Here is a 16,208-nt window from a genome sequence, read left to right as displayed (position 1 = left end):
ATGTGCCTTCAAATGCCCACTTCCCCATCACGGTTTCACCTGCTACCCACCTACACTACAGTAGCCAATTAACTTGCCAGCTTGTCTCTGGGGATGTAGGAGAAAATTGAGCATCAGCAAACCCATTCAAGCATGTGCAAACGCAATGAACAGCGAGAGAGAGATCATGACTGCTGGAGCTGTGAGGCAGGAGCACTATTTGTTGGGCCACCGCAGGAAATAAATAATTCAAAATTGATGAAGTGAGCTCGGCAGCCAAGTTATTTTCTCAGTCATTTTCGGCTTCCTCTAAATTTCCAGTCTCAGCTTGCGCACACTTAGATACATTACATGCATGTACATGAAAATACATGTACATTTAGAATATGTATTTCAAGTTTTCAACTATTTTTCTTTTCACATGGCAATTAAGAACAAGTTCAGAGATTCACTGGATTTTTTTATTATATAGTATGAGAAAATTAACAAACAAAATAGTCATTCATAAATAACAAAACTTAACAACTATATCAATTTTCATAGATATGCCATTATATTTACTGCTGAACATTGTCCAGCACTATATACAGAACTCAAATGTTTAAACACCCCTGATGACTGCATTAAATTAAAGCTACTATTTACATTGGTTTTTAACATATGTCACAGTAATCTAACACAATTACTTGAAATAGCAGGTATTCTCGTGTACATCTGTACTGTGTGTTCTTATAAATGGATTCAATTTAACAGATCACTCTACAGACAATCATACAGAGAGAACATTTTGAGTGTTTGGCTCCTAGCATTAAAAACTACAGAAATTAAACAGGTGCCACACACTCATCAGGCCAGTCTCCATCGCCAAAATAAAGGACCATCAAGGGTTCAGCATCTGGCAAAATCCTATAGTCCAGTTTTACTCTGACAGAAACTTCCATTCCGGTCACACCTCACATAAAACCACTGGGAAATCCACATGGATTCGCGGATGGTCCAGTTTAACCATCCCCTGTCAAAACAAAGAAATAAGATCAGCCATTGTGGGGAGTGAAGATCAAAATATCCAGTGTTCATTGATTATTCAACACATGGTTATACACACTACCAGTTTGACATGCGTTTCAATGCACTAATTGTGATGTTGTTTGTTAAATGAATAATCATCCTTTTCACTGTAACCGTATGCATATTTAGTATTGAGCAACCAAATAGTTTGTTCACATGAAGAGCTTTTTAGATGATTGAGTTGCCACACATTTCATTGCTTGATGGTCTCAGCACTTCACATGGTCCAAAGCCTAATTTCTAGCCATCATTTGGTAGCAAGAGGAGGAAGGTACAGACAGATACAAGTACAATGAAACCTCAGTGGCACTGAAACTGGAAAATTTCTGCAATTTCAAATTTGAATTCAACCAATAGTGAAAATTGGCTTTACACAAGGTGTACATTTTTTATTAGCACTACTCCCGTTGAAAAAGATCTGGCATATATATTTTTTCCCTCAATCTCTCAAACCTGCTTCAATCTTACTGAATGGCTTTAAAAACTTCCACATGCCCACCCTAGTGGTAAAGTTGTTCTCTCTGCGAGTTTGTTCTTGGCCAATTGCAAAATCCCAACTACCACAGGAGGCTGAAAATGGCTATCATAGCATTCATACTTCACAGAAAATTTGCTGTCCCACATAAATGCAAAATGCTGTATTACTCAGCTATCTGCAACACACTGGATTCTTAATTAGCTTAAAAGGAAAATGTAAACACCTACATAACTGGGCCTCGTATTTGAAAATATTTCCAGGTACAAGCACAATTCAGATAGACACTCCAATGCCACAGTCCAGTAAGTGCAGAATGCCACGTATGCAACGCATACTCTGCTTAACTAGATAACAGCAGTCAGCACATTGTCAAATTATGGAGCTTGAAGTAGTCTTTAGGCATCCATTCCTTATTATGAATGACGTTAAGTCAGTCCATTGGCCTAAGAAAATAAAATTACTCCAAAATATAGAACCTGGCTCGCTCTCACCTGAGGTATTAAATTTTTATGAATTCTTTTCAGTTTTGCTTTTTTCCTTCCATTTTTTGTGACAAAGGTTTCTTCATAGAATTCATGTGCCAAATCGCCATCTTCATCATAGTACATTGAGCTACAAGGATAAAATATTTTTTTTGTTAAATTGAGAATATTTATACTCCCACTCGTGAACAAAACCGCAGCTTTGTGTAATTACATGAATGATAAGTGACTGCTACAGCTGAAAATTCTAAACCTCTCCATTTCTATACCAAATGATCTTTCTGGTGAAAAAATACATTGATTGAATTGTTGGGATTGGCTACAAAAAAAGGATTTTGCATCCAAACATAAAATAAGTTCTTTTTCAGTAATGTGAAGCATCCTGATATGTACTGCTAAAAAAGCACCCATCCAGATTGATATATGTTAAGAGATATTGATCATGCTTCAAGATTTGATGGCACTCCTAAAGATACAGTTCTTGGGGTGAATTCCCAAGCAAAAGTCCTAATTCCCTGGGAATATTACCAACTCTCCCAGTAACCTTTCAGTAATGCTAGCTCAATTATAAAAGAAAATGGTAACGTTTGCCAAATTCTGAATTATATATCATCTGCTCATTAACACGTGTTGGATTATTGACTGAATTTTTGTCCCAAGGAAAGTTTCATTAATGTTAGAAAATGTGCATTTTTAAATATTTCCAGTTCTACTTTTTCCATACTTTGCTAAATGATTCCAAATTTTAAAATTTGAACTATGGAGCTTGTTCATTAACATTACAAAAACAGCCTACAGCAGACTGTCTGGCAAAGAAATCGCTGAACGTAACTCAATGTATACCAATCAGCATGCCCGAGTTTAATCTCAAGATTTGTCTTTAACTTTGTTATCTGGTGACTCTTATGTACTGCCTAGGTCTGCTGTACGATTTTACCGGTTATGTATGCAAAACAGCATTTCACCGTACCGAGGAATATGTGATAATAAAGTTTTATCGAATCATTGATTATTGTAGCAATATAAATGGCCTCAAAATATCTACAGTTTGAATAAGGAGGGAGTAGAAAGAGGAATAAGATAAATCAGCCAGATCTCAGCTCCCAACTGCTATCCACTTCCCTATACTGAGTGGCTATATTGGATACCAGATGGGAACAGGATCAGGCTTGCCTGTTATACCCTCCGCAGTTAAACAGCCTGGAACACTCACTGTCTAGGCTCACACATGAAGAATGGCCACTTTGATGATGGCTGCCAGCACTCATAGAACCGTGCCCATCAAGAGTCAGCGCCTTCAGGAGGGAAGAAAACTGGAGAAAAAATTATGCAAAAAAACATCTTAAATAAAAATATTCAAAATATATTGTAACAAACAGATGCAAAAAAAAAACCCAATAGGTTCCCAATAATTTAATCGACTATGGGTCACGTTGAGAGCTGGTTCCTGCACTTGAAACAATATTTGATGTCTATATTCCATCCCTACTTAAGAGTGAAGTAAAAAATGATAAGAATTTCAAATGAAAGGACTTATTCTGAAATTTGACCAAAACAAATTAACATATGAGTTTGATTCAAGACTTGGCAAATGAAAGAGGAATTTAAAATGTTGGATGATGTGTTTTGTAGTAACTGGAAAGTCTTAGCATCTCTCTGAACCTGTCACTAAAGGGTGATGTTTTAAATAACAAATACAGGTCAGCTAAGGTAAAATGTTGAAAACATCAGAATGGCAAGACAGATGCGAACAAATCTACTATGCCATATTAAATCTCCATATGTTTGTAATGGTCCAGCATAGTTGGACCAAGGAGTAAAGCATGGGATAAAATGAACCAAGTCAGACCTCAAATGCTACACTTTCCGCCTTTGTAAATGGTCCAGTGTATGCACTTAAAAAATGAGAACTGTCCCAGATTATTTGCAACTACACCAATTAAGGGGAAGAACACCATTTAACTCAAATAACATGAATAACATATCATGTATACAAGAGATCAACTTGTTCATTTACACACAATGTGTTCCTCCAAAATACACCAAGAACAAACATCCATATGTCACTTTTCCAGAACAAATTAAAACCTCACATGGTGTAAACTTATTTATCTAATACACAGCATAAATAAGTTCAAAAGGCCACCTATACTTTTGAGCTTTACCATTTTTGAAAATGTGTTCCAGTGGTTGAGAAGAGCAAAAAAGGTGGTCAGGGGGAATAGTTGTGGCAGGATTGACCTGAACCTCAACCGGACAGGGCAATAAATAGCGAGCAGGCCTGACGCTGATATTCTGACACGGTTGACGCCCCAAGACACAGGGGAGCATGTAGAACATTTTGCCATTTGTCTGGAATGAGCAAAGTTCTCTCAAGAATTTCAACACTATTCAAAATACAGCATGTTGCTTGATTGGTACCTGGTCCACTGCTCTAAACATTTATGTCCCACACCAGTAGCAGAGAATTGCAATGTGTACCGTCTATAAAAAACACTAGTTGGTTTACTACAACATTATCTCCCAAATGCATGGTCACTATCATTAACAAACTAGAGGTTAGCAGGGATGCACAGACAACACTCTCTGCAATTTCCTCTCAAAGTTACATACCGTTCTGTCTTGCAAAATGTCACTAATCTAAATCCTGGAGACAAGAAGGTACTACTGCTGTGGTTCAAGGCAGCAGCAACCAATACCTTCTCAAAAGAAATTAGTGTTGGAAAATAAATGCTGACTGGCCTTGCCAGTACAGGTGCACAACCTTTTATCCGAAGATCCAAATAACGAAAACCTCCGAATAGCGGACATTTTTTCGGTCCTTGAAAACGTTCACCGAGGGCGGCCCGCAGAGGTGACAGCGGAACCTCCGGTCGGTCCTCGAAGAAAGGGGAACTAAATCCCCATTCATAAAAGAGAAGGTGAGGGTATATTGCGCGGGAGGGTTAATAATTGACAATATGCTGCTGCCTGCCCGCTGAGTTAAAAAGTTCCCACGGTAGACTCACGATACATAGTGTATCGTGAGTCTTGCGTGGGAACTTTTTAACTCAGTGGGCAGGCAGCAGCAGATTGTCGCTCCCTTCAGTTTCACCCCACCTACATCCCTCTGCTTCCCGGCCATGTGTGTGACCCCTTCCCTCCCCAGCTCCCCGCTCATTGCACCGGCGCGGGGGCTTTGCACTGTCTTCACGTCGGCGATACCAGCAGGTCAGTGCCAGTCACCGGAGACGTCACGACCAACGGGACACCGACCCCCAGGCCCACTGCAAGCACGGAGATCCCAGAGACCCACAGCCAGCAGCAGCCCAGCCCCGTTCCAAATCCAGAGGAAAACTGCAAACTGGCCGGGGACGTCAGGACCACCAGAAGCCGTTCCCCGAGCTGCGCCCCTTTATCGGGACACCGACCCCCAGGCCCACTGCAAGCACGGAGATCCCAGAGACCCACAGCCAACAGCAGCCCAGCCCCGCTCCAACTACAGAGGAACCTGGGTTGCGGATGACGGGGCGCAGCTCGGGGCGTCGTAGGGGCCCATCGGGGAGCGGGTTCCTGTTGGTCCTGACATCTCCGGCCACCTGCCATCCTCCGGGAACTGTACCGCCCTTGCAGGAGAGTGGGGTTGTTTGCAGTTGCAGAGGGAGGGGGCAAGGGCGGTACAGTTCCCAGTCTCAGCTCCAGGGGGGTGGCCGGAGACGTCAGGACCAACGGGACACCGACCCCCAGGCCCACTGCAAGCACGGAGATCCCAGAGACCCACAGCCAGCAGCAACTCCAGCCCAGCCCCGCTCCAACTCCAGAGGAACACGTAGGGGCAGAAGCTGATGGTGTGCAAGGTACGTCTTGTTCTTGGGGTGGCGGATGAGGGGGCGCAGCTCGGGTTGTAGGCAAACTGCCACTTGTCGCCGTAGCGGCCCATGGGGGAGCGGATTCCTCTGGAGTTGGAGGGGGAGGGGGGTATTGTGCTGTTTGATCGCCCCCTGCTATCCCAGGGACAGGGAGACACAGCGGCTTTTTAGACTGGTGGGCAATCACTTCCAAAGTTCTGCCTACACAGTCAGTACACCTCTCCTACACTGCATTTCATACAAACATTTATTCTGCAAGAATAAACGACATTGAAGACTCAAACACGCGACCGATTAACTGCCGGGATCAAGGCGCAAACTCGCGACCTTGCGGATATGAGCCGAGCACTCTACCACTGAGCCAGCCATTAAAATCTACGATAAAAAATTTCCATTCCGAAGGCCGACAAATTCTGAATTACGAAAAGTGTCTGGTCCCAAGGCTTTCGGATAAAAGGTTGTGCACCTGTAACTCAGATTCTGAAAAATGAACAAGTTTACCTCGGGGACAGACAATCCTGAGCTTGCAAACTGTCCAATTTAGTCTTATCTTGGCCAGTGACAGTTTGTGTATGGAGACAGCCACCTAGAGACAATCTACGTCAGTTTACGTCTATAGATTGTCTCTGGGTGGCAATCTATACCCAGAGATAGATTGTTACCCAGAGTAACTAAAACTCTGATCTTGTGCTCTTCCGGTTTACGTTTTTTTCTCTATGCACAAAAATGGCGCAGGATAGCACTCACCATTCTCCTGTGCTCAAGTGCACCAAGTTTTGTTCCAATCGATGGTATAGTTTCAAAGTTGTTAAGGTTTGAAAATCTTAAAAACCGCGCATGCACAATAGACAATAGGTGCAGGAGTAGGCCATTCTGTCCTTCGGCCAGCACCGCCATTCAATGAGATCATGGCCAATCAGTACCCCATTCCTGCCTTCCCCCCCATATCCCCATGACTCTGCTATTTTTAAGAGCCCTATCTAGCTCTCTCTTGAAAGCATCCAGAGAACCTGCCTCCACCGCCCTCTGAGGCAGAGAATTCCAGACTCACAACTCTGTGAGAAAAAGTGTTTCCCCGTCTCCGTTCTAAATGGCTTACTTCTTATTGGTCTCTTCTCCTGTCATTCACCGGCAGTGCCCGCCTCGCCCAGCATTGCCCGGTCACAGCCACACAGCCAGTCGGCCGGAAGAGGGTGGAGGGGGCGGCCACATCCAGGGTCGCCGCGGGCCACAACCAGTGCCGCCACTGCTCCGGGGGAAAGGAGCGGCAACCTCGAGATCCTGGGGAGGTGAGGAGGGAGAGTGGGGGGGATTAAGGGAGAGGAAAGTGGGAGAGGTGAGGAGAGAGTGGGGGAATAGAGGGAGAGGAGGGCAGGTAGGGAATGGGGAATATCTGGTGAGGTGAGGAGGGAGAGTGGGGGAATTGAGGGAGAGGAGGGGGTAGGGAGGGAAAGGGGGGAGAAGGGGAGGTGAGGAGGGAGAGTGGGGAGGAGGGGGAAATAGAGAGGAGTGGGGAAGGTAGTGAGTGGGGAATAGAGGGAGAGGAGGGCAGTGGGGGAGGTGAGGAGTGGGGGATACAGAGATAGGAGGGGGGTAGGGAGTTGAGAGGAGTTATGGAGATACAGAGGGAGTGACTGAGGGTCGGGGAAAGGAGTAGGTGGGAGTGAGGGAGGGATTGGGGAGGGAAGGAGGAGAGGGGAAAGAAAAGGGAGGATGAAAAGGAGGGGGAGGAGTGCTGGGGGATATGGGGAAATGAGCCGTGCCTACGCAGTTGAGAGCTATGGGTGAGGGGGAACGGGTGAGTGGTAGAATATTCCGTTGGGGAACGGGTTGCGTTGGGAGACCAGGTCTCCAGAGTGACAGGGACCCAACGGGTCCCACTTAGTCTAGTTCATATTAAAAGCACTGCCTGCCTTATATGTTTAATTTGTTAACACTTCTCCTAAACCAGGAGTTCTCTTTTACATTGACATTTTCCCCTCATAGATAGTGCTCAAAACATTCCTGTATTAGAGAAAACTACATGTAACCCACCACCAACGTTGCATCAACTAGATCTTTTTGCACATGAATAGTTAAAAAGTAGAACAAACTACCACATGATTCAGTGTCACTCAGAAAAGAGAATCTGCTACAGTGTGGCCTTTGCACTTGGAATCAGAATTTTGTAAGCAAACCATTTAGTTAAGCAATCAACTTGTATAGTAAACCCATTCATCTCAATGCAATTGACAAATGTTCGTTACATGTGCAACAACTAAGGAAAATGCTGGAGACATCTTTCAAGTCATCAAAAATAATTGAAACCTTGGTAATAACTAAAAAATGAAAATATTTCAATTTCCAGAAATCAGTACATTTCCCTCAGTAGACAAAAATGCTGGAGAAACTCAGCGGGTGAGGCAGCATCTATGGAGCGAAGGAATAGGCGACGTTTTGGGTCGAGACCCTTCTTCACTCAGTGATATGCATTGTTACACACACCTATGTTTGTCCTTACAAATAGGCAGAATTAGGGAAAAATGAGCAAACGCCAGTTAAAAATGGATATTACATGCAATTGATCAAAGAAAAGCAGGCTGGAAATCATACTTTGGCAAAAACCGCCCGCAAAACGGTTGCACGTTTAAGACTTTGGGACACTTCAAACTAACATGAAACAATGTCCGTCCATCCTTCCACAGATGCTACCTGACCGATTTAGTTCCTCCAGCACCTTGTTTTATACCATTAGAAACAATTTTCGATGTTTGGATGTCCACGTGGAACTAAACTTTACTCAAAAATAATTGCTATAAATAATTGCTCCAAATGATTTGCTTGTGAACATCAGCAGCAGGCTGATTAAAGGCACAGCTATTCTGCCCTTCTATAACAATGTGCAGATTTCCATTAAGTTCCAGATTTCCATGGACACTGCAACAGCAAATTGATTACAAAATGAACTTCTGTTGTAAACCAGAGAGCTTAATATCAAAGCATTAGCTCACCGGAACCCTACTCCACAAAGCTGAATCATAATGGAGTTTTTCGTCCTCCACTGCAAGCACTTAACCCTGTATTCCTTTAAAAACAGGATTTGGCTCAACTGCACACTGCTGTGCTGATAACCTGGCTTGGAACTTTGCATTTGCTCTCAGCTGCACCAGTAACCTGATGCAAATTCCTGCCTCTTGCTAGCACTACCAATAACCTAGTGTGGAGAACCTGTGTAAGAGATTTAGTTATGTTTGGACCAGGAGAGTAGTGTGGCCACTTGGCACTGAGAATGAGTGCAGACCTTTGCTAACAGATCACCCGGATCCTACTGTGTCTCCTCACCTGTTGGAAAGGATTTAAGTTGCTTTCTCCCCCTCTGTTTGGCTGCACAGTTCTCCGCAGCACAGACACTTTCCTATGGTCACCTGCTCAACAATAGTTAGCATTCGACCACACTCCCAACACAGCTCATTCAGGTCCATCCAATACCAGCCCTTGTAATCAGTCTCTCCACACCAGTGAAAAAAATTATTTTCACTCTACCTTGGTACACGCGACAATAAACTAAACTAAAAAAACACCTAGCCAGGGTAGTACATTGCTGGATTTGAACCAAATTCACAACACTGAGGTTATGGCCAAGGTTCTCAGCATAGTATGAAACTAAAATATAATTCGGATCAGTGCGAAAAGATAATAACATATTTGGGAACCTTGCATTGAATGACATTTTCCCCAGCCATTAGAGTTATTCTCATCTTTCTAGATTTATAGAGTCTTCCCTCAAAAAGCTTGCCCTGCATGCAGTTTGTCCTGCATTTAAAGGAAGCATTTTCAGATTCTATCCAGAGAACCATATACCTCTTAACCAGGATAGATGTACCATACAAAACCAGTACAGAAAACTCGCATCATGTATTTAGAAAATCATAAAGTGGTTTGATGGTCAAGGCTCCATCAGAAACTGACATTGGAAGTTAGTGGTTACGTTGATGAACTTTTGCACTGTTGCAAGAGGCAGCTCTGATGCAGTAATCATTGTAGGGTTGTGGGGATGGTGCCAGTGTACGTTTGGAACAGTTTTGTACGTTCAGCTTAACCAACAAAAAGTCAGGCATAAATGGGGTCTGTGCGAGTGTCCATGGCTACAGCTTTAACTTGAAGATAGTTAGAGGAGTCAAAGGAGAAGTTGTTAAGGATGAGAACAAGTTCCAAGTAGAAGTAGAGTGTTAATTGATAGGATTTGTTTGTGTTTTTGTTCAAGAAAGAACCAGAGGGCCATAAGGTCATCCTGATGGGGAATGGAGGAGTAATGGGAATGGATGTCCATAGAAGGAGGAGAGGGGAGCTCAGAGGAGGTACTGTGGAAGGGGGAGGGGGTCTCAGGTGAGGTACCATGGAGGGAAGCGGTGGGTGGGGATGGGGGAAATAAGGTCAGTGGCATAGTTAACATTAGAAGGGCAGTGGGACCCCTTGGTGTCAATGCTAATCGCCCTAGCCCAGATGTGGCCATGGAGCAGTAGCATCCAACAGAATCAACAGTCCTGGCACTTGGGCTGCTGGAGAAGCTGTAGGAACTAACGACCTCGGGCCTGGAGGTCAACGACTCCAGCCTGTGAGCACACATTTTAATACTGCCATCTTCAGCTCCCCTGCATTATGTCAACATGCTTTTATTTATTATCTGCAAATTCTTTATCATGCCTTCTACATTTAAATATTTTAAAAAGCACAAGAACCCTTTAGAAACATACTGAAAAAGGGCTTCCAGTCATTACAAACACATCCTGCATCCTACTACTGAGCCAAATATAAAATTATCATCCTCACCTTGGATCCATGGACTTAGTTTTTTGTATAGCCTACTTTATTGACTTCATCTCCTCGTGAAGACAACTGTAAAGTATTCATTAAGAGCCTTATTAATATTTCCCACTTCCACACAGATAAACACAGCAATAATTTGGTCACCAATAGGCTATTCTTCTTTCAGTTACCCTCTTGTTGTTTACGTAGTTTAATAATATCTTTCCATTTTTGATCTACTAATATTCTTTCCTGGCTTAATTTCACTTTTACACCGAACACCTTTCAGACTTTTGATTTACATTTTTAGTATTTATTTCACTAACTATCCTTTATGTAATTTTACCCCTACGCTATGACATGAAGAACGCTCTAGTTTGAATACCCCACCAATTTTCATTGCGAAGAGATTTACTCTGAATCACCACCTTTAAAGTAGATTGTATCACATTGAAGATGGTTAGCAAAAACTACAGCAGGATTTTGATCAGCTGGGCAAGTGGGCTGAGGAATGGCTAATGGAGTTTAATGCAGATAAGTGAGAGGCATTGCATTTTGCGACGACAAACTGGGGCAGGACCATCGTACTGAATGGTGGACCCCTGGGGAGTGTTGTAGAGCAGAGGGATCTAGGAGTACAGGTACAGTGTTTCGAGAAAGCACTGTCACAAGTAGATACGGTGGTAAAGGCTTTTGGGATATTGGCCTTCATCAGTCAGGATTTAGAATAGAGAAGGCACAAGGAACTGCAGGTGCTAGTTCACCAAAAGAAAATGCTGGAGAACCTTTATGTCAGGCAGCATTGCTGAAGGACATAGATAGGTGATGTTTCCAGTCGGGACCCTTCTTCTACATTTGTTGTAGAGGGAGAAAGCTGAAGTGGGAAAAGGATAAAGCTTGGCAAGTGATAGGTGGATACAAGTGAGGATGGTTTGATTGGCAGATGGATGGACAAAGGGTGGAGATGAAAAGAAAACAAAAGAATGACAAATAAGGAGAGAAGTGGTGGTAAAATAGACGGATGTAGGCGAAAGTGAGAAGGGAGTTTGGTGTATAAGATGGGATGGTGGGATAAATGGAGGGGGAGAGAAGAGAGTGAGTGGGTGTTTTACCTAAAATTGGAGAATTCAATGTTCATAGTGTTGTAAGTGGAATATGAAGCGCTGTTCCTCCACTTTACGTGTGGCCTCGCTCTGGCAATGGAGGCGGCCCAGGACAGAAAGGTCAGTATGGAAAAGATAGACACAAAATGCTGGATTAACTCAACAGGTTAGGCAGCATCTCTGGAGAAAATGGATTAGTGATGTTTCAGGTCGGAACACTTCCACAGACTTGCCTATCTTTGGTATAAACCAGCATTTGCAGTTACTTTTTATTATCTGAGGTCAATTTGGTAATCCGTAGGGAGTTACAATGGTTAGCAACCAGGTGATAGGTGGCCTAGGTGACCATTCGGCAAAATAGACCCCTCAGCCACGCTTGATCTCACCAATGTAAAGGAGGCCAAATAGGGAACATCAAATGCAGTAGATTAGAGGAGGTGCACGTGGGCCTCTGTCTCACTTGGAAGGGCTTCTGGGGTCTCTGGGTGGACGCGAGAGGATGTATAGGAATAGGTGTTACATGTTCTTCTGTTGCAGGGGAAAGTACCTGGGGAGGAAATTTGGGTGAGATGGGATGAGTGAACCCAAAAGTTGCGGAAGAAATGGTCTATGGAAAGCATAAAGGGGTAGAGGTGGAGATGTTGTGACTGATGGTGGAATCATTGAAGGTTGCAGAAATGTCAGGGAACAATGTGTTGGATGCAGAAGCTGGTGGGGTGAAAGACCAGGGGAACTATATCCTTCTTCCATCTTCGGGGAAGGGGAGCAAGAGCAGAACTACGGAACACATAGGAGGCACAGCTGAGCGATCTTCAACATTAATGGGGGAAAATCACATTTACTAAATAACATCTCAGATGTCCTAGAATGGAAAGCCTAGTTTTGGGAGCAAATGCAGCAGAGGCAGAGAAATTAAAAGTACGGGATGACCTCCTTGCAAGAGACAGGGTGGGAGGACGTGTGGTCCGTCCAGATAACTGCGAGACAGTGGATTTATAGTGGACGTTAGTTGATAGTCTATCGAGGAAGGGCATGGATGTATCAGAGATAGTCCAAGCTAATTTGACGCCAGTGTGGAAGTTAGTAATAATGTTGATTAAATCACTAGTTCTCCATGCGTGCATGAGGCTGCCCTGATGCAGTCATCAATATAGTGAAGGAAGAGTTAGGGATGGTGCCTGTATACATTTGGAATATATTTCAAGTGGCCATATCCCAATCATTTTTGTTAAATCACTTCCAATTAAATTTTCATTCCTTCTTATAATTCTGGTAAACCTGAATTATGACCACTACTACAAAAAACACTTTTCTGTAAAAATTGACACAATTCTAAACTTTCAAATCATGACTTCATGGGTTGAGATGCCTCTGCACATAGCAGTGTTCACTCAGCAATGGTACTGTCATCATTCAGTTACAAGGCTGTGGAATCAAGCTCCAATGCACTGATGAACTTTCAGCTGACAACTCCGTAAAGAACTTAGGCAGTAATGCATTGTCAAATACCATCAAGGCAGGAAATTTAATTATTACATCTATTCATGTACATAGATAGATTCCAAACCCCCACTCAAATATAAAGGTTGTAATATAAATGCCATCCCAGCAAAGATTTCTAAATCATCAAAACTATTCTATGAATCAGTTGTGCTAAGAGGCAAAAACATTTTTTTTTTAATAGATTTGTGAACTTTGAGGCTTGATAAGTACATCAGTGACAAGCCTCATTGAGCTACTCAGGTCATATTTGTGATTTTGACAACTTTTCCCAAAATGTTATTGCCTAGAACAGCTAAACATGTAGACTCAATTTCCCTCCCAATTATCTACAGGTTATTTGGGTCTCTTAGAGGAAGGTAGAATTTTTACAGCTCAGATACAAAATACTGTACAAACTTTCAGTTAGATAAGTGCCCTTTCAAGCCCAGACCTAGCACACCTTTGACAAATCTTCATATTTGGAAGTGCAGAGATTTGTGCTGCGGCAAACAGGAACCTTCATGAGAAAGTGTATTTACACTGAATAACAGTGACAACAATCTAAAGCTGATGACTGTTGATCTCAAAACAGCTAAGCACCGAGACTTATTTTCCCTCCCAATTAACTGCAGAATTTTGGGTCCCCAATGGGAATTAATCAGAGCGGCAACTATTAAAATAAACAGGAGAGTAAGGTCAAGAGCAAGCATCTCACCGAGTGCTGCTCCAATAGGGAACTCCTACAAGAATGTGAAAGCTAATTGAGTACCATCAAAATGAGAGCACTATCAGCATCTAATAGAATTGAGATCTAATATCATTCTGGGCAGCAGACAACTGGATGTTACCTAATCCTACCAAAACATTCTCTATTCCTGCTCCTTCCCTGCCTCATCTAACCTGCCCCCACAAACAGCCCCCGTCACCCAGGGCCCCCACACCCATACAAACATTCCCTGTCACCCAGAACCCCCCCCCCCCCATAAACCCATTTCACCCCCTATCCTTCCCACGACTCCCATTACATATAACAACCCTCCCCCCCCCCCCCTCCTTCAGAGCAAGGCACCTTACCCAGGGCCCCCGTGCCCATACACCCCTAACCCTGCACACTTACAGGCTCTTCGCACTTACCAAGAGCATGACACGCTTACACCATCTCTCTCCCCAAGCCTCCCACCCATATACTCGCCCTTATCCAGTGTACCCACCCCTACACCCTCCCCTTTCTCAAGTCCCACACCCGTACACCACCCATTTCCCCAAGGCCCCATACAAATACACCCCTTCCGCCCTTCCTAAGGCCCGTGCACATATACCCCTTTCGCCCTTATCAAAGGCCCCGCACCCATACCCCCCTTACCCAGGTCCACCACCCTTCCCCCCGGGCTCAGCACCCATACACCTCCCCTTACCCAGGATCCCCAACTCATTCACCACCTTAACCAGGGCCCCCACCACACACCTCCCCTTCACCCAGGGCTACCCATTCATATATCCACCCCCTTACCCAAGCCGCACACCCATAGAAATACCACCCCCCTCTCAACCAGGGCACCCTGCCCATACAAACACCCCCATCCCAGGAATCCCACCCATTCAAACAATCCCACAGTCCCTTTCTATTCACCCCTCCCCATCCCGCAGAAGCTCATACAATCACACTTCCATCCAACCTCTCCCCACCCCACTCGTACAACACCCCATCTCTACCGGCCCATACAAACACCCCCACCTCAATAATTCTCACTCGTACAAACACACTCACACCCAACCCCTACCCATTCAAACACTACCACCCCAGCACCTGCCCATTTGAATACACCTCACCCTTCTCCAGGGTCTCCTGCCCACGCAACACCCCCCGCCCAATACCAGCGCTCCCCGCGCATTCAAACAGCCGCCCCACAGCTCCCTGCCAAAACCCCAGCGACCCTCCACCCCCACCCCTCCTACTCATTCCGCGTCCCGTTGCCCATGCAAATCCGCCTACCCCAACAATACAATTCCCCAGAGCACCTCCACTCCCTTTACCAAATAACTTCTCCAAGGCACCTGCATCCCACCCCCTCCCTCCTCCGATATTAAACAACCCTCTCCTCTCTTTCAACGCCCGGACCTCTCCCTCCCACATAACATTTCTGCCACCTCTCGGCTCACCTCCTGTCCGCAGGCCCGGCCCTCTCCCCTCCCTGCCCGGGCCCTCTCTCCTTCCACCTGTCCTCCCAGCCCCCACCTTCCCCGGAACGTCTCTCACTGGCCCAGCGGGCCTGAGGGCCTGTTACCTCCTGCGGCTGAAGACGAAGGGGGTGGCGCCCAGGCGTGCGGCACGGTAGCGGGCCAAGCTCTGCTGCCGCTCCCCATTGGTGGCGTCCGCGGGCGCGCCCGATCCGAAGGGCCAGAAGCCGCGGCCTTTGGAACTGCTGCCGCCCATGTCAGCGGGAGACCATCCCCGAGCGGCCGGGCCGGGCTCGGGGACAGGCGGGCGATTGCCGCAGAGGGGGGGGAACAGCGGGTGGCCGTGACCGCTGGAGCAAGTGGGCGGGCGGGCGGCGGGGCTGGAGCAGGGTCACCGGTTACCGCTCGAGTCACTCCGGCAGTTACCACCGGCCGCAGGCGCCTGACGGGTAAAACAACTTCCGCTCCGTGGTCGGGACGAGCGGATGTGACGCTGCAACGCGGCCTGAGCACCTGCTCAGAGCAAAGATGATAAAGCGCCGGAGGCACAAGGAAATATACTGTATCAGAGCACGATCGACCACTCGCCGTAGTAGGCCATGGGTAAATTGTAGCGCCATCTTGATAAGCGAGAACCGTCATGGCGTCTACATGTACACCTACAAGCTTAGCTCACTGTTCTGCTGTAAATTGCTCAAATCGCCAAAGTAATCTGCCTGACCTATTTTCCTTCAGGTACACAAAAAAGCTGGAGAAACTCAGCGGGTGCAGCAGCATCTATGGAGCGAAGGAAATAGGCAACGTT

The 16,208-nt window shown here is 45.2% G+C and overlaps 1 protein-coding gene across 1 annotated transcript; it reads right to left on the bottom strand.

Annotated features, from left to right (window-relative positions):
• Nucleotides 1-416: 416 nt before the first annotated feature.
• Nucleotides 417-15,872, bottom strand: tusc2 (tumor suppressor 2, mitochondrial calcium regulator). The gene is made up of 3 exons (XM_033036770.1): nucleotides 15,511-15,872; nucleotides 2,017-2,137; nucleotides 417-991 (listed from the first exon to the last, which is right to left on the bottom strand). The coding sequence occupies exons 1-3, from the start codon at nucleotides 15,657-15,659 to the stop codon at nucleotides 926-928; spliced, it is 336 nt and encodes a 111-aa protein (XP_032892661.1). The 5' UTR covers nucleotides 15,660-15,872; the 3' UTR covers nucleotides 417-925.
• Between the last annotated feature and the right edge of the window lie 336 nt (nucleotides 15,873-16,208).

Source organism: Amblyraja radiata, chromosome 18, assembly GCF_010909765.2.
Source record: "Amblyraja radiata isolate CabotCenter1 chromosome 18, sAmbRad1.1.pri, whole genome shotgun sequence".
NCBI classification, from domain to species: Eukaryota; Metazoa; Chordata; class Chondrichthyes; order Rajiformes; family Rajidae; genus Amblyraja; species Amblyraja radiata.
Note: the sequence above shows the minus strand (reverse complement) of the source record. Positions and strands in the feature narration are given on the sequence as shown.